The sequence below is a fragment of the Oreochromis niloticus genome, linkage group LG7 (genome assembly GCF_001858045.2).
Source record: "Oreochromis niloticus isolate F11D_XX linkage group LG7, O_niloticus_UMD_NMBU, whole genome shotgun sequence".
NCBI classification, from domain to species: domain Eukaryota; kingdom Metazoa; phylum Chordata; class Actinopteri; order Cichliformes; family Cichlidae; genus Oreochromis; species Oreochromis niloticus.
Genome location: NC_031972.2, coordinates 3,874,528 through 3,899,412, shown reverse-complemented (window position 1 = coordinate 3,899,412; position 24,885 = coordinate 3,874,528). Strand labels below are relative to the sequence as shown.

Here is a 24,885-nt window from a genome sequence, read left to right as displayed (position 1 = left end):
TTATTTTTAGGCTAAACATGCTTGGTTTTCTGTGAGTTTATAAAAGAGATTTAAGAGATTTAACCCGTGTTTGTAAAAACAGTTATAATATATTTCTTTATCAGAATGCATGTGGAAATGATTCCAGTTCACAGGAACAGCAGCTGCAGTTTTATAACACCTTTTTGTGCAGCACATCACACATGACTGACAAACCCAATAAGACACAAGAAAGTGAAGAAAAATGGTCTAGAAGCAGTTAAAAAGAAATGAAATATAAAGTAATGGTTGGAAAAAGTGTTAAGAAAACAAAACTGCAATATATAATGATAGAAAACATGCAGAACAAAGACTTAAGAAGCCAAAACATTAAGATAAAATAACACGTTGATACCCTGATGTCAGTAGATGCGTATTGAAATGTAAATAAAGTAAACTGAGATGAGCAGATCTAGTTTATGTTCCATTCACTTTTCCAATCCTGGAGTAAAAAGTAGCATCATAAAGCGAGCAGAGATCCTTCATATCTTTAAAGTTTTTATGTTGTGTCTGTGTTTCCTTTAAATTCTCTAAATCTGCCTCAAACGTCTGCAGTCAGAGGACATCCGTCTGGAACCGGAGCTGTACGACTCCTGCAAGACGGACATCAACAAGCTGTGTCAGAACGTGGCCTTTGGGAATGCACAGGTCAGCGCGCGCGCACACACACACACACACACACACACACACACACACACACACACACTCTCACTCTCTCCACAGTAATTCAGCACAGATGATGGCTAATGAGTATGAAGGATCCTCCTGAGTTGAACCTAGAACATTATCTTTGCCGTACGCCCTTCTGATATTTTTAAAAACAAGCTGTAAACACTCTGTGCACCATATTAGAACCAAACTTTAACCACCGCCGCCACAGTGCAGACAAGTGTTTCCTTAACACTGAATGAATGAAGGAGGAGCCGGCAGCTTTAAAACCTAAAATAATTTTACTGCCAGTAGATTTTACCTTTAACTTTTTTGGGAAATCAGTAAAACTCAATGTATGAATGTAAGAAGTTGAAGAAAATTTTTAAACAGTCTGAACTGTACAAAAAAAGATTTATTTATTCATGTATTTCTCTATTGGGTTCATCTCTGCAGGTTATCGAGTGTCTGAAGGAGAACAAGCGTCAGCTTTTGCCGCGATGCCACCAGAAGGTCTTCAAGCTGCAGGAGGTGGAGATGGTTGATTCTGAACTGGACTATCAGCTGATGAGAGTCTGCAAGAACATGATCAGAGTAAGCAATAAAAGAAAAACAAGATCAGTTTCCTTCACTCTGAATTGTGGACATGAATCTTAGGATCAGGACTATTTCTTAGCGAGTAATTCAAACCATGTAGCAGCGTGTTAATGGCTAACCTCATGTTGTGGATGGATCATCTCAGACGTTGTCTTAGCTGAAGTCTTTTCATCATCAGCATCTTGTTTCTGGGTTATGATGGTGTTTGTCTGTGCCCATCGCGAATGCTTATCCTCCATCTTCTCTGTGCTGTTTCGTAATTTAACGAAGAATAAAACAGTTTTTCATCAAATGACCAGAAATATCACAGACTCGTTATCTTATCCTCTGGTGTCAGTGGCCCCTCAGAGGGTTTCTTTTGGTTAAAAATGGGCCTCGGGGTGTGGGCGCTTCTTTAATTGTGGGTCCACGAGTGTTTGATGTTTGTTATTGTGATGGAGCCGAATGTAACGAACTGTTTGTGTTCAGCGCTTCTGTACAGAGTCGGATGGGAAGAACGTTCTTCAGTGTTTGAAGCAGAACAAGAACAGCGAGATGATGGATCCCAAATGCAAGCAGATGATAACCAAGCGACAGATCACCCAGAACACAGGTACACACACACACACACACACACACACACACACACACAGGCTCACTGTTTCTTTTAACAGGGCTATGAGATCAAACACGAGACAAAGAGGAGACTGTGACTCAGTCATTTACATGTTTTTTGTTTTTTTGTTATACCTCCAAGAATCTAAATTTACAGATTTCCCATTTATTAGTAAAAGAATAAACAGTACAGCCAAAACAAATACCAATTATTATTTTATTTGACCTAAATTATTTGCACCAGTCTCATTTCAGCTCATTGTGAGTCTTTATAGTCTCTCTGGATTCTCCTTCCTGCTCTGTCTTGCTGTGAGTGCGCATCTATGCACACAGTGGAGCAAGAATTGCTGCATTATAACAGTGAAAATATCAAACACCGCTAATAAAACATTATAGATGAAATACAGTAGAGTAATTCAATAAAACAGAGCTAAACGAAATGGGAAAAATTAATAAGAATAAAGCAACTCAAGTCTAAATAAGCCGAGGTGAGAGAACAGATGAAGCCTTGCTTGTTAGTATGAGATCAGATTTTCATCTATTATGCGTTTGTTTCCAGACTACAGGTTGAACCCGGTGCTGAGGAAAGCCTGCAAAGCCGACATCCCAAAGTTCTGTGACTCCATCCTAAAAAAGGCCAAGGATGAAACCGAGCTGGAGGGTCAGGTCATCTCCTGCCTTAAACTTAAATACGCTGACCAGGTGAGAGCCACGGCTGACTTTACCAAACCACAGTGTTTAGTTTCACACCTCACATCCAGGTTTTTCTATTGGCTCTCGGGACGCTGCTTCACTGAGCAAAAACGTTCAAACAGATTTTATTTCAACAAATATGAAACTGTAATTTATTTGTTTCATCTGTTAGATGTTGGTCGTACACTTACAGCTAAGAATAGTTGGGTCGGGGGTTATTCTGCTCATTTCCAGGTCTGTACTTTTATTCTTTGACCCTAATGAGGCAGCTTTAGTGCAGCTCCTCAGTTCACCCTCTGATTGAGAAAAGCTGTTTAAGTCCCTCCCCCTTAAATCAGCTTTCTTCTTATTGGTTGCCCATTGTAAACAGAAGGTTTGAAGAACCTCTATGCCTGTGACATTATTTCTGACATGTCCTGATTGTCTGAGATCATTAAGATCCCAGAGAAGACAAAAGACTCGGCGCTTCTGGCTGCTGAATAATTTATTTGAAACTTCAGACATGTTTAATTTGAGCAACCCCCGATCTGCAAGCTCAACAAGAGCAGACTTCATTTACATAGAAAAGAAGCACCAGCTATGGAGTGTTGCACTCTATACACACAACTTTTAATTAATCATAATAAGATGAGAAGTGTTGGTGAGTCTGCCTGTAGATGGTGAATGAGTTATTTGTGGAATAAAAGTTTATTTGTGTGTGTGGGGGGGGCAGCGTTTGTCTCCTGACTGCGAGGATCAGATCCGGGTCATCCTGCAGGAGTCGGCGTTGGACTACAGACTGGACCCTCAGCTGCAGATCCAATGTGCAGAAGAGGTTTGCTGCTCTTCACTTTCACACACGCACACGGTTTATTCTTCCCATCACTCCATCCTAACTCAGGTTTTCATTTTATGTCAGAGCACAGACGTCATAGTTATTTTTATTGGTAAATATTTAGGAATAAAAAGCTGGAATCAGCTGACATTCACTGTGATGTAGTCATGTCTCCAGCAGGAGGTGCCAGCTGCTTGGTAATAATTACTGCACAGATATCAGTGGTAGTTTAGGTTCTACCTGCTCCTGGGTTCTTTTGGATCATTTAGAGGGGGAAACATGGATGTGACCTTCCTGTGCACCTTTACATTTGAAGGCATGCATGCAAGTCTGGGGAGAAAAAAGCAGCCAAATAGTTTCATGAAAACAACATAAGTGCTAAAATTGAACACAAAGAGTAAAAATATGAATCTCTTTTATGCACATGTGCCGCTCCTACGCTTCGTTCTGTCAGAAGATGTCGAATAAACGATGACTGGAACGTGACTGAGGCAACAGGTTTAAGAGAGAAATATCAGAGTTTAAAAATATGGATTATTGAAAAGCTGCTGAGAATTCAGAATGTGACTCGCAGTGAGCAGGCAGGAGCTCAGAGGGGCTCTGACAGCATTAATGGCTTTTTATTGATTATTGTGTGTTTGCAGATCTCCAGTCTGTGTACAGAGGAGGCAGCAGCTCAGGAGCAGACAGGACAGGTGGAGGAATGTCTAAAAATCAACCTGCTGAAGCTCAAGAAGGAAGGATGTAAGAAGGTAAAACAAGCTCACCGCTGCCTTCACTGACCACTCAGACAAACAGACCATTATTTGGATTTCAGGTTCAGCTTCCAGCGGTAGATGCAAAGTAATCGTTTCTTTTATGGTTTCATTTTCATTTCCGAACTTTTATTCTTATAATAGAAATCAAGCGCACCTCTTTGAGTTAGTGATGTAACTGTGGCTCTTTTCTGGCATCAATGTTTAAATGAATCTTTTATAAAGAAAAGGAGGAATTGCACTACAGAATCAACTCTCATGATCCTTTCTTTCTAGAAGCTCTTCAAACAACACATTTCTGCTCCTCCTCACCCCCTCCCTCCTCTCCCACTCTGACCCCGCAGGAGGTGTTGAACATGCTGAAGGAGAGTAAAGCGGACATCTACGTCGACCCCGTCCTTCACACGGCCTGCGCTCTGGACATCAAACACCACTGTGCTGCCATCCCACCCGGCAAAGGACGCCGTAAGTCAAACTCACTCAGAAGTCATGTGACTTAGACATGAAAAACAAACGTCACAGTTTTTATTTCCGTGACTGGCTGCTATTCGGAGGTCGTCAGAACAAAAGAAGGGCAAACTTTGCATTGCAGGAGTCAGCAAAATTAATGTTGTTTTATTTATTTTTAATCATGCAGAGAAAAAGGTAGCGCAAACAAACTGCTTCTTCTGCAAAACACATAAACTACAATCCACGTCCAAATCTTTCACAGGTCCAAGAACCTTTTTAAATCCTGTTTGTCTTTACGTTTATTTATATCTAATGGAAGTTTTGTATCACATTAGAAATGTCGTGCCTGATGGAAGCGCTGCAGGACAAACGTATTCGTCTGCAGCCCGAGTGCAAGAAGAGACTTCAGGATCGCATTGATATGTGGAGCTACGCTGCCAAGGTACACGCACCGAGCAGGGAAACACCTGTGACACACGTAAACACATTTGAGGAGGGCGGAGGTCTGCAGGTGCTATCAATCAAGTTCAGCATAACCAGGATCGCGTTACTTGATTTGGCTTCACTTAATCTATCACAGGATCTTCCAAGAGTGGGGGTGCTATTTTCCAGAGCTCTGACTGGTGGTGATTTTGTATGTCTTGCTCTGTTATCCTCAACATTCCCTTTTCCAGAGTAAGTTAGGTCTGCAGCATAAGTTGCCATGGTAGTGGTCGTTAAAACCAGCTTTAGGTTTAAACCTGAAAACACAAGTTAAACCTGAAGTTGTCGCCTTTGACCTTTTTAAGTCAGTTTTAAGAGACTTATATTTTGAAATTGATTCAACATGCTTTTACTTTATAATTGGGCAATTGAACACATTTTCATTTTTTATTGAAATATTTTTGAATAAGTAATTTGCACAGAAGTTCAAAGGTGCTTTTATTTTTCCTGGCTTTTAAATGAACGTTGTCTTTCTCTCTGCCGCCCACCAGGTGGCGCCTGCTGAGGGACTTGGGGACTTGGCCATGCAGGTGATGACGTCGCCGTCCAAGAACTACATCCTGACTGTGATCTGTGCCGGTGTGGCGCTGCTCTTCATGATGGGGCTGCTCTGCGGCAGGTTCACCAAGCGAGTCACTCAGGAGCTGAAGGACAGGTAGACTCCGCCCCCTCTGGGGTCAGGACATAAGAAACGACCGCAACTGAAAAGGACCTCCTCGCCATTTACCCCCTGATGCTCCTTAAAGTCCACTGCATCATCTTTACTTTCCTTCTACAAGCTTTTTCACCCTCTCTCACATGACAGCTGGGGGCATCTATGTGGGAATGACATTACCCACAATCCTACAGTGGAAGCGGGCATGATCAGCAATTCCCTCCACCTGAGCTTTTTCTTTTTCTTTCTCATCCTGAGCTGTCATTCAGAGATTTTCACACGTTATCTGATATATCTGGAGTTTTTTTTTTTTGTTTGTTTTTTAACTCTTTCTCTTTTTGCTGTTGGTTTAAGGGGGCAAGGATAGGGAGGGGAATCGGTAAGGATGTAGGGTCAGAGGTCAACGGTTAGAAGTCAAGGTGGTGGGAAAAAATGAAATGCATAGGTGTAAATGTGTAGAATGCAGGGTGGGTAAATGCTCATGTGTAATAGAGCAGTTTAATGACTCCAGTATTTTATTGATAAGAGTGTGTGTTGCTGTGAAGGTGTGTGTGTGTGTGTGTGTGTGTGTGTGAGTTGCGAGTGTGTGTTGCTGTGAAGGTGTGTGTGAGATCCAAACTGTCTTTATGCCGCCAGATTCTTTTTCTCCTTCTGCTTAAACAGGTTTTTGGAGTTTGTTACACCTTTTTTTTTCCTCCTCCTTTTTTTGTGCTGATTCATATTAGATTTTATCGCCAAGGGACTGCCAAGTGGGCGGTGCCAGCCAGCCCTCGACCGAGCCACAGATAAAGAGGCGAGGGTGGGGACACACAGAGTTGCACCTCACACACTTTGGCCGGCTCGCTACAACCGGAATCACTTGTAGTTATTTTACTTGTTTTTTTTGTTGTTTTTTTTCTCCAGATGAAGGAGAAACTTCAGCAATCCGGTGTCTTATTTTCCCCAGCCTGTGTCATAAATGCACCGTGTGTGTCCACCTCCCATCATTGCCATCTTGGGTGGGATCTTTTTTTTTTTTTTTAAACATCAGACTCTGCTCAGACTGGGGTGGAAACCAGACGTTTTGATTGCTGCCCATCGCCGCGCAGAGTGGCTGTCGGTTTTGTGCTGGTTGGTACGAAAAAGCTGAGAAGTAATGCAGGAAAAAAATAAAGACAAAAAACAAACAATTCTAGATTACTATAGAGATGTGAACATTTTTGTGTAAAGATGATACTGGAATCATTGCACATTTTTCGTTCTTTTTTTATATCTATAAATATATTGTTTTGTCATAGCCTTATTTATTTGTTTACTAATTTTTTTTTTTTTTTTTTTTTCCATCTATGATTTGAATGTTCTCTGGTTGCCTTTTCTCCAGTGAGACTATCTTCTTCCTGCAGTGGGGGTGGGAGCAGGGAGAGGAGAGGCAGGGGCGGGGGGGGGAGGCAGCAAAGGTGTGAACACCTCCAGGTGTCGAACTCCTCCAGGAGCTGGTGGATTTTCACGTTGGGACAGTGCAGATTTTGAAATGCTGCATGCTTCCAGCTCCGTGTTTTTATTCTTGGGCTTGACAAATAATCTTTATTTGCTTCCTACTGGTTGACTGTTTCTCCTAAGCAAGAGGTCTGAGGAGCAGATGGGGTGAGGCTTCTGTGCCTGAGATGACCATATTAAGGATATCCTCTCTATGACATCATACACATCCAGGATCTAGAGCAGTCTGAAGCCCGAGCTTTCCAGTTATTGTACATACACTGGCCTCATTATTAGAAACATTAGAAATTTTAACACGAACATCCATCAGTTCAATAGAAGTTGTGTAGGTTCACCTGAGGCAGTGTCGAGCAGCAAAATGCAGTTCCGCCAATGTCCACTTGAGGCCGACTCCAGCATCAGTCAGTTGCCTAGACTCCCAGGTCAAAATGTTCAAGGTTAACACAGAAATAAAAAAGCTTGTTACAAAAATCATTTTGGTCTCTGTAGATGGTTTCTCTTTCACAACTGCACACGGGGTAAATTCATTCATAGCTCACCTGGTCCGACTTTGTGAAGACTTAAAGTTAGGAGTGTGGGTGCTTTGAGGGTGTGCCAACACTGGCAACTAATTGGAATCACTGAGCTCTGGAATGTTTCGGGTGTCTTTTCCTTTGATGATGATGATGATGATGATGATGATGATGATGATGATAATGAATATGGCTTGGTGTGCAGTTAATTCTCCTAACAAACCGTCCAACAAGTCTCTGCTTTAGTAATCGTGGTGTTGTCTTTATTTTTTCGCTTGTTACTTGCCACTAATTAATCTGTTACTGTAAAGTTACTTGTCTCAACAGCATGAAACAAAACACGAGATATTGCCAGGCGCATACCAGTTTTTACCACAAGATGGTGCAACAAGGCAAGAGATTAAAAACATGTTCTTAGTCTCTTAAGGGAAGGCAGAAACATTTCAGTACACCCCCTGGTAGAATTCTGCCCCCTGGTGGTGAAAGTGTTACAAATGTTACCTTTAACACTAACTGGCAGGCTATGCACACCCACACGGTTTATAACTCTCCCCTCTCGTTCAGATACGGTCACTTCTGCCTCTGAAAAAGCAAAAACACTTGATATTTCAAAATGCCAGAAAACAAAAGTGACATCATGGTGGCTGCATCCAGTTTTTATATATGGTCTCTGGTTCTGTAGAAGAGGACGGATTGCTCGGAGGGTGTGTTTGCGACGCTCAGCCTGCAGGTCGATCTTGGAGCAGGCGTTCAGTCTCATATAAACTCGTGTGAGCAAACACTAAATCGAGGGCCTCTCCTCTCCCTGCGTGAGCCGATCACGTGTACGTGTACGATACTGAGTGACAATAACTTACTGTAAACTACGTGTACCGTTCCCCTTCTTTCTAACTGTTGAAGCTTGGCATGCGAGCGCTGCCCTCCCTGCTTGTAAATGAGACGTTCTGCTTCATTGAAATGCCTTTTTTCCATCAGATTTTTGTTTGTTTTTAAATCAAAGTGTGCCTAACCGCCGTCCCGCTGTACAGGACATCCCAGACGACCTGTTGCACCCAACAGAGGGTGACGTGTGGGCGTATTTAACCGTGTGAAGGAGCGGGAAGCTGTGCGGTCTGTGTTGTAACGATAAAGATCTTTTTGTAAAACTCTTGTTTGTTTGAATCCATTGAGCTCCTGATTGGTTTGTTTTCTTTGTCCACTTTTTTTTCTTTTGTTGTTGTTGTACAGATGAAAAATTGGACAGTTTGTTAATAATAATAATAAAGTCTGCAAGGTTTCTACTCCACTGTCTCTTTATTTCAAATCCAGCTCAACCAGAGTTTACATTGTGAAATGTAATATCTGTACACGTGGTAATACTTGAGACCAGCACTAAAATATTTAGTGCTTTTTTTTGTGCATCCATATGAACTTTGAGGAAATGTTTGATTCCAAGCAGGACAGATGTTTGTTTCTGCAGTGAGGTATTTGTGTGCCTGACATCTGGATGTAAATGAACAGGAGCCAGAGCGGGTGTCCATGTATCTTCTTCTGTGACAGAGCCCATAATCACTGTGATTGCATATATGAAATATTCTTTTTACCAGTGCCAGTTACTCCAAAAAGATACTCACGCTTGGTGAGCTTGTAGGACTCATTTTCTTTGCGCTGTCTGCTTTTATAGTATGGAAAAATTGAGAATTGTTAAAAATGGATTTTGGTTTCTGAAGTGATATTTGTGTGGCGTCAATAAGTAAGGTTAAAATGTTTTCTAAACAGACCCTTACATTTAGGAAATAAGTTTACTATTTTTTTTAGGTAATTATGGTAAAACTTTTCTTTGTTTTCACATCCGTTTGCAGGTCTTCAGCTCATCTTCTTTTTTAAACTTAAAAAAAAATATATCCCAATTTCAATTTAAAAGGTTAAAAGTTCTCATCTTAAGAAACCGCTGTCTAAAAAACATCTGTGTGTGGTGTTGGAAGAGACAGCAGCTCAAGCCAAGTGAGGATTGGGCTGTACTTTCATGTAGTTCCAATTTGTACCACAAGGTAGAGCTGTTTGTGGTGGTGTTTGTTTAACCAGGCACATCATTAAAAACACTTTATATACCACACTGCCTCGGGGAGATAAAGCCTCTTGAGACTAAAACTGTCTTCTTGGGGTGAAAGTTTAAGTTTGCAGTGGGCAAATACAAAAGGAATCAACGTAAACCAAGTGGTGGCGTCTTTCATTATCGGACTGCAGGTCTCAAGCAAAATCACGTCAGTGGCCTCAAACATCAACATGCAGACAGTTGCAGTGCTGTGGCTTCGCTCTCATCTCCAACTATAGAATCTCTCGGTTGCTCGCAGCACAATGCAGTACAAATTTAAGCCCCAAAACGTGAATGAATGCAGTGAAACTTCCTCTGAATTAAAGGACATGTTTTGCGGTTGTGCAAACTAAATCACACACAGTACCTTTTACGTTACAGCCCACCATTGTTTTAGGCATTTTGCTGTAATCTGGCTTCCCCTCTGCAGCCTGCGGCTCCAGTGTTTTTCACTCTGGTCTCTCCTGCTTCTATTTGTGAACAGCACTGGCTCCATTATCCAGAACAATAGAACTTCACTCACAGAATGAAATGGTGCACAAAAGCCGGAGCATCCAACATCGATGCAGCCATGAATCCACCTGTTTTCCCTTCAAACTGTGGGGGACACAAGCACTGTCCAAACTGAGTACTGGGTGACATCACCTGTGTGTGCAGAGTGAAGGCCTGAACGAACACATCTGGGTGCTTTGATACACTCTCACAACTGAGAGTAGATCTTTACTTCCCCTAAGAACAGTTTTCTTCTGACTTTCACACTAAGTTTTGTTAGGTAGGACAACGTTTTAGGCGAACATGGATGTACCTGAACCATGAAAACTAAGTATTTTGAGTGCCTAACTCTATCCTGCAGATGAACCTGGAAGTAAAGAGCATAAAGGTCTAAGTGGGATGTGAATAAGCGTGATAGTCTTAACTTGTGTCTGCCTGGTATCCCTCCCTGACACAGGTTTGAGTTCTCAGTGGTGGTCCACTTTTCCTGAAACACTGGTATCTTTTCTAAAACTCTGCTGAACAAATCTGGCTGATGTAAGGTGCGTGACTCTTGTGCTTGGCGGTGTTTTGATTCGTGGTGCATTCGTCTGGCCGTTGCTGCAAAGACTAACAGAATTTCCAGGAGGACGATAAATGTGATTTACGTATTTTCTCAATTTACCGAGCATTTCCTCATCTTTGCATTAAACTGGCTAAAACTACAATAACCAACTGCTTTGAATAAATGAGACCTTTAAAACCGCCTACATATTTCTGGGGTGTTTTTGATACGCTACTGAGCTGAGACCACAACAAAGTAGTTAAAGATGTGAAAGTATGAAGTGATTCCAATTAAACTAAAGAAGGGAAAATAATCAAATGCAGTGAATGTTGTATTCCATCATGATATTCCCTTTGTCTCATGGTGTGAATGGGGCTGATAACATCTGTGCTCTCCGTCTGTACTCTGTGAGACTGTCTCTGCAGGCATGCAGGGTAAACATACATGTCTGCGTTTGTCCTGCCTGTTTTTATGTGTTCTGTCTGACCCGTGGAGGCTTCGGGCCGTCTCACAGAGCCGTGTTAAATTCTTCAGCCCTGCAGACCGAAACATGTGGAAGTCACAGACTGCACAAAAGACAAACTACAGATTATGATTTTAACATTTCGAGACAAAAAACACACCTTCCAGCATTATTTACAGCTTTTAACTCGGCACATGTTAAAGGCTGACATGATGTCGAGGTAAATATGTTTATTCTGTAGTTTGGGGAAAATAATAATACAAAGTTTGCAGACATGTATGAGCAAAGACTGAAATTTTAATACAGAGAGGGAAAATGCTGAGTCATGCACAGCCACAGTGTACAAGTATCTCTCATGACGTTATCATCAGGTAAATCATATGATTCCCGTATAACCCTGCAAAGCCTGAATCATGAAATAATTGCAAGAAAATTGCATATATGTGCTTTATAACATTTTTTCTATATCCAGCATTTTGGGGCAATTTATTTAGGGACAAAAATCGTCACACTGATGATGTCTCAAAAACTCATGTATCAAATACGATACACTTGACGTTACAGGGTTAAATACTCTTCTAAGTATTTGAATAATTGAAAAATCAAATAAAACAATTGCTTAGACAATTTACAGATGGTTGGATGTGCTAAGCTGTGTTAATGTTTGGGGTAAAATGACATTTTCTTCATTATGTTGGATAAATTCTTATGGTCCTACAGAGCCCCAAAATGTTTTATGAAGGGAACACTTAATTAACTTGTTCCCAAAAGACAATATCTCGTTCCAGATGTTCTCATTTGTCACAAGAGAATACCAACAATACCAACAATACAATTACCCTGTGCAATAATTAAAAACAAAATCACATCAATACCTCCTGAGAACAAGATAATGAACTTGTTCCTGCAATTTTTTTAACTTGTTCAAATGGTGGATAAAAGTTTCTTATCTCCTGCACACAGCTGGTTCCCAGAAGTTGTTTGATTTCTGCTCACGAGTAAAGGTTGAGGTTTATAGTTTGTCATCGCTGAAGTCAAGGTTGCTATCATGTGGTTAAAGTTAGGAAACAGAGTCACTGTTTTCATGGGGAGAACACACTGAAGAGAGAAATCCACAACATCCTCAGGACAAGAAAATATTAAAACACAAAATGCTTCATTTTTCTTACAGAGTTTGAGAAACCTCTGAATAAGTGATGATATCAGCTTCAGATGTTTGGACATGTTACAGAAACCTTTGCAGTGTTCATTTAGCTCAACCACCCAGTAAATAAAATGATGGATGGTTGAATGGATGCGTTGTTTGTGAATGAACTGGAAAACAATAACCACAGTTTTAAACATAAAAAACAAATTTGGGTGACACATCCGTGCATTCTCTATAGATGTGTTAGCCAAATTTAAAGTGACATGAACTTTGACCTGTAGTTTTTCAGAGGTGATGGAAGCACTTTCTCAAACATGTAATTTGCGCAACCTTTAATTAACTGGTTTGGCTGAATTTGTGCTCCAGTTCGCTGACTTTTGTTTTGCTTCAAAGGTCACTGATTCTCCTCATTTCCGGCTCCATGTGTTAATGACGGCATCCACTAGAGTAGCTCTGTATGACTGAAGGTAGGTTTGGTGTAAACATGAGTTTAAAAGGCAGTATTAAACCTTTTAATATGAACTAAACCCAAAGAGAATGTACAGGTTGTACTCTAACATGAATACTTAGCATGGTGCACTAAGTAGCGCCAGTGTAGCGTAGCATCCTAGCAATCTGAGTCCAAGTTAGTGTTAGCTTTCTACAGAAGTCACTTTGGTAGCTAGAAGAGGACAGACTCTTAAAAACGAACATGTAACAAACATTAGATTATTTAGAATGTGTGTTTTTTTTTTTTTGTTTTTTTTAAAGATTGTCTTTCAGTATAAAATAATTTAAAATATACGTCAAATTGAAGGATGCGATGCTGGGTGGGACCCAACAGAGTAAAGGGTCTTTATGAAAAAAAATACTTTCTTATTAAGGCAACTCCCTCTGATTGGCTGTCCTTCACGAAAACAAAAGTGTTTGAGGGGCTTAAGATGACCATATTAGGAATATCCTCTCTCGGTGACATAATTTCAACAGTAGAAAAAAACAACTTTGTGAAGCCTGAGCTTTTGTCTCACGAGGTTTACTTCTATATGTGCTGACCTCATTATCTGAAACTTATCTGGTTATGTTCAAAAACAACATATTACATATATATATGCAAAGAAAATGAGGCAGAGCAGGCCCACTTCAAAATCCTAAACACTAAATATTAGGTCTACGTGAATCTGACCACGTTACGCTCTATATACAAAATTCATATTTTTAAAAAGAAGTTGAAAATTACAGTGAGTCACCTACAAAGAGGTCAAAAACACTCGGTGGTTCCACATCCACTCTTCATCCTGCCCTGAAACATCTTCATCAGTACAGTCAGAGTTCAGGTTATCTCCTTCTACAAACTCCGGGTAACCGTCATCACTCCTTTCTAAAACTCGTACGGAGACACGAACAGGGTGACCTTGGTGAGGTAGCGGCCCAGCAGGGTGTTGTGCTCCAGCTCGCTCATCTCCACCTCGGCCTCTAGCGTGGCCGGCCCCTTGATGGGCGTCACCAGGAGGAGGGTGCCCGTCTGTCTGCCCGAGCGCTGCACACTAAAGTGGCCCCGGCCGCGATCACCTGCGAGGCCGAATCGCAGCGTGTCTCCCAGCACGCGAGCGGCAGACACCCGAAAGAGGATGCGCGGGGCGGACATGTTGGACACTACAGAGAGGAAGTGGAAGGAGATGGAGTTTGGTGCCTGAGTGCATGCCTTGTCTCCCAGCATGCACGGGTTCCTCTCACACCGCCTGAAGGAGCACAAAGAGGGAAACATTATTGGTTTTTAGTTATTCACAAGTTTTAGTCATTGTTATGGAACAACTGGCCAGACTGTCCTGACTCTAAGATGAACGAGTACAACAAACAGCAGACAGAGGCCTCAGGGCTTCAGCTGCCCTCAGCAGCACTGAATTGGGCAAATGGAAGAAAATTGAAGAAGAAGATTTCGACATACTCAATTACAGAAGTACAACTAACTAACGTGTGATCAAAAACATTTTCTAAAACGGGCCAGACCATCTTTTTGGACCTGTCCAGACAGCTTACAGAATAGCGTCTACTTTTAAAGCACTACCTGGACCCTGTGATTTCATCTCACACCTGAAGGGTTATTACAATCATAAAGAGTCCACCGTTCCTAAGCCTGAATGTGGCCTATTAGTAAACAACCAAGACCTCATACATTCACATGCACTGCTTAAAAAATTCAAAGTTCAAAATCAAATCAATTTTATTTATATAGCACTTAAAAAAACCCAGGAGATCTGAAAAAAGTGGAATGTACTCATGTGCCTTCCTGAAGGAGTCACATCCCCTGTGAAACCTCTGTGCATCCAGGTATCGCCTCAAGCTAAACCATTCCTGTTTTTGAGTTTTCTCACGGTTGCCTCTCTACTGCACCCGTTGTTAACTTTTAACACCAAAGCAACTGACACTGATCAACAACCAGCTGTTTCTTAACTGACCACATCCATATCACAGAACGACTTGGTGCTATATTCTAATAAAAAAGTGTTCCTTTAATTTTTTTAAGCAGTGGACTTTTTGGCATTCAGATTTTGCAAAATGAACTCCAGCTGTGAAACATGTTAGTGGAGCATCACTGAAGGGATAAGTTAGCTGATGCAACAAACCAGACAAGAAATGAAGATTAGAAAGAGAGAGAGAGAAACCTCGGCAAGAAACCTGTTTGGATGCTTGACATGATCTGAAAAGGGTGATTTATCTGTAATTTGAGAGAAGTGCAGATTATTAGTTAGAGAACATTAATTGTTAAACTTTTCAAGCTATCGTTTTGTCTTTGTGATGACTCCTTTGAGGGCACCCATTGGATTTGAATTACTCTTTTCACTTCCTGTAAAATGCTTTTATATTCATCATCCACTCTGTGACTTAAATATATTTTAATCCAATTTAATCTGATTAGCTTCAGCATGCTAATGCCTCATACCACATAAAGCTATACTTCATGGTGAGCTTGTGAGTCATAGTTAGCAAAACAACATCTGAGGTCAGTCTTGGGTCAAAAACTTCTTCTACATCTCCAACAAAGTGTGGTTGCGGTCTGGAACGCATTCATGTATTCTTCATCCTCATCGACTTCCTGTCTCCTCTACAGTAGAATCCAGTCTGATTGTTTATGGTTCTCCAGAGACGCCATGATTGTTTAGTCATCCCCAGAGTAATCTGTTAAAATCCTGAAATGATCCTAGTCTCCTGAAATGATACCCTGCTCTTGTACTCACTGGTAAGGACCTGCTTTTCTCAGAAATTGATACAAACACTGAAAGTGAACACATGATTTTGTTTGTTATATGCTGGAGAGAGTGCAGGCGTACTCTGCACTCTCCCAGATTCAGAGTTAGGTTTGGGACAGTGTTTTTTGGACTGGTAACATACATCGCTGAATGTTAGTGATATCTGTCATATATCTTCTGTCCCAGTAGTGAACGTTCATATTAAACATAACAAAAGTTGAGTGATAATAACTCAGTATATGTACAAGTAACCTCTGTGAGCCATAAGCTCAGATGTTCTGAAACATGGACCACCTCTAAGCTCACAGTTTTTATGTACATTTTTTTCTCTAAGTGGTCAGAGAGAGGTTATCCTTCATATGGTCATCTCAGTTACAGAACCCACAACCATACATGCAGTTTAAAACCTTTACTATGAGGGACAGCCAATCAGAAAAAAGATGATTGCCTGGAGTTCAATTTTACAAATTTCAATTATATTTTTTATACAGCGCCAAATCACAAAAACAGTCGCCTCAATGTGCTTTATATTGTAAAGGTAAAGACCGTACAATAATACATACAGAGAAAACACCAACAATCATATGACCCTATGAGCAAGTGCTTTGGCGACAGTGGGAAGGAAAAACTCCTTTTTGACAGGAAGGAACCTCAAGCAGGAATAGCCTCAGGAAGGGGCGGGGCCATCTTCTGCGACCGGTTGGGGGCTGGGGTGACTTAAAACAGCTCATTTCAGACAGAGCATGAATGAATGAAAGGTTTATTTTGAACTGTGAATCATGCAAATCTTAAAAAAATATATACTTTAAACACGATTCTACCTCAAGAGGCTTTTGTTAATATTAATATTTGACCCATTTGTAAAATGGTATCAAGTGTTGATATTTTTCAAAGGTTTTGTATCAAAGTCAGAAATTCTTTTGTGATGGCACTAATGTGAGGAATTTCACTACATACAGTCTTCTTTCCTTCCTCTGCTGCCAGTTGTTCTAGTCTTATGCCAAATGATTCTTAGTTTTTAATTGATGTGTTAAAAGTTTATAGTTTTAATACTTCAGAGTAAAGTTTCCACTGCACATCTTCTCAGAAAACATTTTGGAGAACCCTTGAACTAAGCCAAACACCCTGAGTTTTTTGTGACCAAAACACAGGAAACAGATGATACAACAGCTGTTTTCTGCAAACGTTTGTCTTGAATTTGTGGCTTGCTAAATCATCTTTATCCAAGTCCCACTTTAGCTAGCGTGTCCAACAAAAGGCTCGCTCAGATTATATGCCTTTGACATCCTCTTTCAAATGGAAGATGAATGATGGGGAGCTTTTACAATACGTTCTCCCAATAGTTTATTTTTTCTTTAGGTGGTTTTCCCCACAAAGAAGTGATCAGATCAATCCTCATAAATATGATTCTCCTCACTATCAACCCAGCGCTTTGATGTGTAATAAATACATTATTTGCTTTTCATGCAGTTACTGTATTTACTGTATTTGCTTTGCAGTTTCTTGGGTTTGACTGGGGGAATGCAGTTTGGCATCCCCGTGATTCCAGGTGTGGAAAAGATTTAAAAAGTACTTAAATAATCTGCTGTGGTAAACACGTCCAGTGCTGTAAACATGTTTCATGGTTCTTGACCGATCAGCTAACTGGAGCCTGAAAACTCAGCAGTTCATGTAAGGCCAAACCTCAGCCTGACTCTCAGCCCAGTTTCTGCCAGAGCTAAGAGATGGGTGGAGAAGGGAAGTGGTTAACTGTGAGGTTGAGGTCATTGTTTGTCAAATATTTCTTTATCGCTGTCCCTGTCATTGACTTTATGTCTGATTCTTTTTCTTCTGAGGTGACAGGTTTATGGTTTTGATTGTGTCTTCGTGTTTCTGGGTGCCGTTTAATTGCACTCGCGATGTGTGATTTAAATTGAGTGTAGTTCAGGGCAGTCATTCTTTTAACTGCTTGTTCGCTAGTTTCAAATTCAGGCTCAGAGTTTTGTTTTCATTCACAGTTGTTGGACAAATACACAAAGTCCACAGAACTTGGATAAGTTTCCAGATGTTTTGCAACTCTCTGGATTGCCTCAAACAGCATGTGGACTGATTTTTGACCGATGGGACCGATGTTTTTGTTTTTGGGATCAAATCACGCTCTAATCTTTCTTTATTCAAGTCAATATTAGTGAGTCCCACTCACACAGACTTAGAGGCTGGTTGGCAATCATTTGGCAACCATCGGTTGATAAGAAAAAGGGTCTAGTCCTCAACCCACTGCTGAGTGGTTGTTGGGAGTTGCTTGAAACTGGTTGCAAACAGGTATTTGGTGCTGTACCAAAAACCTCCTTATTATTGCTTAGGCGGTTGGCAGGTTGCCTCGGTCACCAGTAGTTTGCATGGAAGATGCCAGCTTGTCTGTAAACCATCACAAACTACTTGCCAAGTAGTGCTGAAAGTGTGAAAAGTGAGCCGCAAACTGGATATTCAGACTGTTTGCCTTTAAAGTAAATAGTAAGATTTGCAAACTTTCAGACTGTACAAACTAAAAGTTTATGTGGAGATATGGAGACACAAACAGGACACAGAAGGTAAGATAGAAGAGAACAGCTCAGGGGAAGGTTGAGGAGAAAAAGGGCGGTAAGTACTCTTACATGGACGATGTTTTGATGTACGTTGCGTTTTTCATGCGAGGACACTCCACCGTGACACACTGGAAACCTCCGTAGGTGTTTACACACAGCTGGTCTGCTGTGCAGTTGTGCATCCGGTTTTCACACTCATCAATGTCTGAATGTGGAAGGTCAAAGGTGAGAGGTACAACTACAAGGGCGCAGATATCTTAAACATTCCCCAAATAGAACAGGATGACCTCTGAACTCTGACCTGTGCAGCCACGGCCGTCTCTCGTCAGGTCGTAGCCGGACGGACAGATGCAGTGGAAGCTGCCGGGTGTGTTCACGCACTGATGGACGCAGAGCCGGCCGGGCTGACCGAGAGGAAACAGATGGCACTCGTCTATATCTGAAACGGAGACAAACAAAATTCTAGTTGATTAATCGATCGGTTGATTGAAAGAAAATTTACGTCCAACAATTTTGGTTCTCAAGTGAAAATATTAAAAAGAGATTTCTTTAACTGCTGAGAATGATCAGCATTTCATTATGTGGTGGTTATTGGTACAGAATGATCACCTGTGCAGATGTTGTTGTCACGGCCTGATATGGTGAAGCCCACGTCACAGGTGCAGCGGGTGGAGCCCAGGAAGTGCGTGCAGTGAGAGGGTCGTACTGAAGAGGAGGGAGAGGATGACGTGGGTGATTGGTGAGAAAGTGAAGTTGCTGAAGAGGATGCTGACAGAGCAGCAGAAGCAGGAAATGATGATGAAGAGGAGGTGGAGGAGGAGGGAGAAGCGGGAGAGAAGGAGGGGAGGGAGTTGGCGGTGCTGTTGAGGCCTGAAAAGAAAAACCAGGTTTAAAAAAACAGAAGCACAAAACTTTGAAGCAGAACTGTGATTGACCTCCGGAGACTCACGTCTGCACATGGGCTGCTGACCGCTCCACTTCAGAGACTCCAGACACACTCGGGTCCGAGGACCAATCAGCTCGTAGCCGGACTTGCACAGGAAGTGGACCTCGTGTCCGATGCCAAACACCCTGCCCAGTCTGCGGCCGTGAGCGGGGGGATCCGGTTTGGGGCAGGATGCTGGAAGGCAAAACATTTACATTCTGAGATCATCTTAATCCACCTGCTGGGCCTCAGAAAAGTTATACACCAGCTCAAACCCTGTGGTCATCTGGAACAGGCACCAGGTTATTCCCCAGATGTTTTTGTCTTATACTAAGTCCTGCCATTGATGACAGTCTCCACCTTTTCCTGATGGGGACCGTGCCACACGAATGACAGACAGGACCGCTCATAGTTCGCTCATTACACTCTTTATTTGGTTACTGGTTCTGTCCACACACGGCTGCAGCTTTTCATCTGCGTCCCACACACACACAACAACAACCTCAGGTCCCGGGATGCAGGGGAGGCGTGATGATGGAGCTCCGGTGTGTCAGCCTCCCCTGCAGCTGCGCCATAAACCATGCCCCACCACTGGGACACTACACCAAAAACTTCTCCCACTTTTACTATTTATTCTTACCGATTTTAAAGACGGCCATGGTGCTGTTGTGCAGAACACTAATCTTCTTCTTTAGGGAGCGCAGGCCCTGCTGGTAGGACGTCTCATGGACTGCCAGCATCTTCTCCACCTGCCGCAGCGAGTTCAGCAGATCGTGGGTGGGTGGACACTCCTGTGGGGGTGGGATGAGGAACGGTTAGAGAAGGCCTCCCTCCATCTAATCTTTGTCTTTTTGGCACTTTTATAATAAGCCGAGTAAGTTCTGGGGCCAGAACTCCAAAACCATGAGCTGACTCAAGCTCAAATGTCCACGTTGGATGTGGGTTTATACTTCTAAATGACTCCTGTCACAATAAATATTCATTAATTACTATTAATTCTATCTTTAGGCCCAAATTATGATGAAAACATTAAGTTTTTCCAAGGTTGTAATAATTTGTTTGGCTAGAGGCAGAAGAGGACCATCACATTCTGTTTGCAGGTGTGAGGTCTGCACACAGAGGTGAGGTTTTTCAGAGCTGCAGTTAAGCCTGGGTGAAAACTGAACCAGAAGCGGCCGCTCACCTCACAATCACTGTTGAAACACAGCTTAACTCGGCACTGCTGCCACACAGCCAACTTGTGGTTTGTGTTTTCAGTGTTTGGAGGCGTTCCTTTGGTTTCTTACAGGCACTGAAGACTAAGGAGGGTGAACCTGAGCTCTGCGTGCTGAGCTGCAGCTGCTATGTATTTAAACAGACTTTGGTGTTGGTGTGAGTAATCGAACTCTAACGACAATAAAAACAAGAATTCGTTCCTGCGCTTTGATTGATTTGACCAGGGCTAAGCGTGTGTCATAGTTATTGAATTTTTTTTTAATTGTAGTTTTTTGGACATTATTTAACGTTACACAAGATTAAAAAGTTGAAAGAGCTCCACTTGATTTAAATTTACCTGAATCAAATTCAAGGTCATGCTCCTGTGCACCTTTGCACTGTTTTCATTGCAGCTGCTCTCAGCAGAACTCCTAATGTGTCCTCTTAAACTTTCTGCTTCTAGCTGGATCTTCTCCAACATGTCAGAAAGATGAATCTTCAACTTGATCTTAATTTTTTGAAGCACACAAAGCTACAGTGAGAAGATGTGTGTTTGTGGTGCCTGAAATTCCAGTTCAGGTCATTTCTGCTGAATGTTCTGACTCAGAAACATCTGAATATTACAGACGCTGAGAAAATGATGAACATGTGGCCCTGCTGCTCTTTGCCTTCAGGTTTGAAAACTGGATTCTTGAAAACTGCTCAGTTGTAGTTGGAGACCGAGCTGTCAACATCAGCAATGACTGTCTGCATAAATGTTTAATTCAGTTTGAAAAACGAGTTGATGTTTGCATTAAGCATAGAAGAATCTAAAAATATCAGCCATGCTTGAAGCTCTCTGGTCAGGCAAGAGAAGATGATTATGAACATTATATGGCCAAATTTACGGAGCTAAATAGATTTTTTTTGTATATCTATAATCGTAGTGTGTGGAACTGCACTATGTGTCAATGAATAATCTGAAATATATTTTTAATTAAAAAACGATCATGATTTTTCTCATGATGAGATCATGTTCCAACTTTTTTGGCTCTCTAAGAAATAAAACTTGGATATAAAATCATTTTGATCTCAACTTTTACTCAAAAAACATTTAGACCCAAAATGCTGACTTAAGTAATTAGATTACATGTAAATCTACCATGTAATTTTGTTACATGAATACAATGTAAAAATAAATAAATAATGGAACCTGGCCAAATTAAATTTACTTCATTTTGCTTAATGATCTTTTTATTTGAACTTTATATGAACTTTTGATTTCATATATTTCATTTGCATTTTACTCAAAATTGTTCCTTCATAATTATGAGGATCAAAAATCATTTTTTCAGTGCCCTACTACTTACAGAGGGGTCAGCTTATATTTTAAACATAGTTCTAATGCATTATTTTAGCTTTAGGGGATGAAAAAAAATATTTTTCAGGAATATCATTTCCAAGACTGGGAACATGAAAGTGTTATAGCCTAAAAGCTATAAAAGTAAAATGCAAACACGATAAGAACTATTCTAATGTTTTTTATTTAACCAGAAAAATAGTCGTAATTTTTTTCCTTAACATTCATTACATTGAATTAGTCTTATGAGACCTTTGGTCCAAATATATATGATTTCATGTTTTTCCTATTTTTTAATAAAAGCATGACCAAGTCAGACACTGGTACTAACCTGAGCAGAAGAAGAATAAATCTGATGAAGGCTGATCATCATCATCATCATCAGCGTAACGACCCCAGCAGCCTTCATCCTGGATAAAAGCTCCATCCTCATGATGATCCGTCTTCAGCTCCTCTGCTGCGTCCTCAGAACTGAACCATCTCTTCTCCTGCTCTTTCTTTTCGAGGGCACTTGCCAAATTTCTCCTGCGCTCCCTCACAACCCTCCCTCCACCTCCACCTTCACCTCCACCCACCTCCCTGTCAGACATGTTGGAGGTGGAAGCTGAAGCCAGAGGAGGAGGAGAAGAAGAAGAAGGAGGGCCCACATCTGGAACATGCTGTCCCTTCTTTTCTTTTTTTTTATAAACCATCAGCAAATCCAGAAATAGACTCAAATTATAAGGAGAAGTCAGCTGGCAGTGGTGTCTTTTAATCATCCCCCGTTGTTGGGGACTATTTCAGATTCGCTCTCCAGCTCAGGAATGTGGCTCCTGCTCCAATTACAGTCACCATAAAGCCCCACTTTTTTTTTTGAAACCCCAAACTTGCCTTGTTGCAGCATAATGTCATGTTGCCCCTAAATGACAAGGCAGCGATATCTGAGGCTGAAGCCCCCGCCTCGGTTATCCTCCACTCAGAAGGAGAAAAAAAAGAGGTGTAGAGATCCTGGAAGAGATTTTAGAAAAGACCCTGCAGCTGCTACAAGTCCAAACTTCAACTTAAACTCAGAGTCATATATAAGGTATGATAATGGCAGAGTATGCATGCACACTATAATCTCCTATACAGCACTCTAAACACATGAAAATCCCCAAAAGGAAAAACACATCTGCTGAATTTGGAATTATAACGTTTAATTGGAAACAAATAAAAAAGATGATTGAACCAGACCCCATCAAACAAGGCCTTGAATTTCCTTGAAGAGCCTGGAATTTCATGTGCAGTGAGTGCAGAGGGACACACACTCTTTCACACATTTGGTAAAAACACAAAAGAACCATTTGCACAGCTATAAACCGTCTTTGTGGAAGATTATTGGAAAAAACAAAACGAAGCACATTTTGATTTTTAACATGTCTAAAATTATCATAATTAATGTTGGTCCAAGTTCAGCATTGCAAGTGACCATATTGTTATGATATCATAGTTCTGTGATGTGTAAAAAACAAAAACACAAACAGCCAATGTCCACTCAGGAAAACATTGAAAATAAAAGGCTGTTAGGGTTGGGGCTGGGGGTTGGGATGTGATTATGGTTAGGGTTATAGGGCTATAGTTAGGGTTAAGCGCTTTGGGTTAGGGTTTAGTGTGTGGCGTAATGGTGTTTCCACATCACAAAAGTATGACATCACAGAAATGTGAGTGGTCACTTGCAATGCGGAATGTGGACCAACATTAAGTTTGATTATCCGGGAACAACACCGACATGGAGATATCAGATTGTGCTTTCCTCATCAGCGAGATATCACCAAAGACAGCCTCAGACCTCCTGGAAAACAGGTGGAGCTGTGAAACACTCACGGGAATGAAGTAAAAAGCTCATATTGTCATCTTTTCTTTCCAGATTTTAAAAATTTAACAGATTTTTTTTTTTTTACAGAAAGAAATTGTTAAAATATTAATTTCATTGGTTTTCTGGATTGCTCTCACAAAACAGCATCTGAGTGGAGAGTTGTTGTTATGTAATTTTTTTTACACCATGTCTGTCTTTTAGGTGTTTTGTGATCCTGTGACTTCAGTTCTTAAGCATTATAATCTTAAACTTCTAAAAACTAAACAGATGTAGGGATTTTCGACTAGAACAAATGATGCAGTCCTCATACTAGTGCCATCATCATGCAACACCATCAAAGTGTTATATTTCTGACACCACAGGAAATACATGCTTTTATTCTGGGACTTTTCTAGAACAGCTTGATTCTTATAATTATCAAAATAATACTTCATCTTTTTATCGGCTTTAGAGCTGTCCCGCAGTTTTTTCATATTAGTTAAAAAATATATTTTTTTAGCTCCTTTCTCTGTGACAAGATATCGTTCTCCTAATTGTTTAATATGAGGATCCACCTTGGTCACACTATATGGCAAAAAGTAAAGAGAAGAAGAGTGAGACAAAGTTAAATGTGGTGAAAAAAGGTAAGTTATCCTAAATCTTTACTGAACACCACAAACAAATCACACTTGAACTTTTTTTAAATATATGATTATCACTGGATTTTTAAAAAAATTATCTTAATAATACAGTAATATTAACTCAGGCTTTTAAGTCTGGATTAACAAAAAATACCCAGGATTGGGTGGGGGGTGGGGTACAAGCCAGTGTACTCCTAGTGTCAGTCCCAAGCCCGAATAAATGGAGAGGTTTGCATCAGGAAAGGCATCCAGGATAAAATCTTGTGCTTGTGCCAATGAAAACTGAGCTACTGTTGGAAGAAGACAAAGGAAGAGGAGAGGGGGAAGGCATGTTAGGAGGCAGTGAGAGAGCAGGAAAGTGTAGAAGTGAGACTAGAGACTTGATGTAGGGTCTATGAGCAGAGAGACAGCTGAGGGAGAGAGCTGACTGATACTGGATATTGGAGCAGACTTCATTGGACATGTAGCTGAAGGGAACAGGTGATAAGGAGGTGTTGTGTATTAGTTGATACAGGCTCTGGGTGGTGGGGAAGAATTGCTAGATGGCTGGATAAGAATGGCTGTCGTGATGAGGGAAACTGCAAAGAAGGTGTTTGATGTCTCCTTAGGACAGAGGAAAGGGGACAAGGAGACTTGGTTTTGGACTGAGGACATACAGGATCACTTAGGAAGAAGTTAGCAGAGAAAGAGCAGGATAGTCAGGGATTCAAAGAAAGTAGACAGGAGTACTGGGAGGTGATGTGCACAGTGAAGAAAGACTGAGGAAA

The 24,885-nt window shown here is 41.1% G+C and overlaps 2 protein-coding genes across 7 annotated transcripts in view; one reads left to right on the top strand and one right to left on the bottom strand.

The window, feature by feature from the left end:
• The window catches only part of LOC100701796 (Golgi apparatus protein 1), a 36,092-nt gene extending 27,117 nt beyond the window's left edge, over nt 1–8,975 (top strand). For 2 of the 6 annotated variants that reach the window (XM_019360857.2, XM_019360855.2), the window contains 10 exons: nt 574–666; nt 1,123–1,260; nt 1,732–1,855; nt 2,417–2,559; nt 3,254–3,364; nt 4,009–4,116; nt 4,464–4,584; nt 4,905–5,011; nt 5,544–5,707; nt 6,433–8,975. In XM_019360857.2, coding sequence (XP_019216402.1) covers nt 574–666; nt 1,123–1,260; nt 1,732–1,855; nt 2,417–2,559; nt 3,254–3,364; nt 4,009–4,116; nt 4,464–4,584; nt 4,905–5,011; nt 5,544–5,707; nt 6,433–6,496 — 1,173 coding nt within the window. In that variant the 3' untranslated portion in view covers nt 6,497–8,975. Of the gene's footprint in view, nt 1–573; nt 667–1,122; nt 1,261–1,731; nt 1,856–2,416; nt 2,560–3,253; nt 3,365–4,008; nt 4,117–4,463; nt 4,585–4,904; nt 5,012–5,543 lie in introns of all 6 variants that reach the window. The other 4 variants (XM_005449260.4, XM_005449262.4, XM_019360856.2 and 1 more) reach the window with 3 other exon arrangements.
• A 3,771-nt stretch (nt 8,976–12,746) lies between these two features.
• LOC100701524 (fibulin-7-like) lies at nt 12,747–22,134 on the bottom strand. Its single transcript, XM_005449259.3, has 7 exons — nt 21,996–22,134; nt 19,772–19,922; nt 19,156–19,326; nt 18,816–19,076; nt 18,508–18,645; nt 18,276–18,411; nt 12,747–14,133 (listed from the first exon to the last, which is right to left on the bottom strand). The coding sequence occupies exons 1-7, from the start codon at nt 22,095–22,097 to the stop codon at nt 13,773–13,775; spliced, it is 1,320 nt and encodes a 439-aa protein (XP_005449316.1). The 5' UTR covers nt 22,098–22,134; the 3' UTR covers nt 12,747–13,772.
• Nucleotides 22,135–24,885: the final 2,751 nt, after the last annotated feature.

Coding starts and splice junctions, on each gene's coding strand:
- LOC100701524 (XM_005449259.3), bottom strand. CDS start 22,097: ATGAGGATGGAGCTTTTATCCAGGATGAAGGCTGCTGGGGTCGTTACG. Junction 19,923..21,995: donor TTTATTCTTCTTCTGCTCAG/GTTAGTACCAGT, acceptor CCACCCCCACAG/GAGTGTCCACCCACCCACGA. Junction 18,412..18,507: donor AGACGGCCGTGGCTGCACAG/GTCAGAGTTCAG, acceptor TTCCACATTCAG/ACATTGATGAGTGTGAAAAC.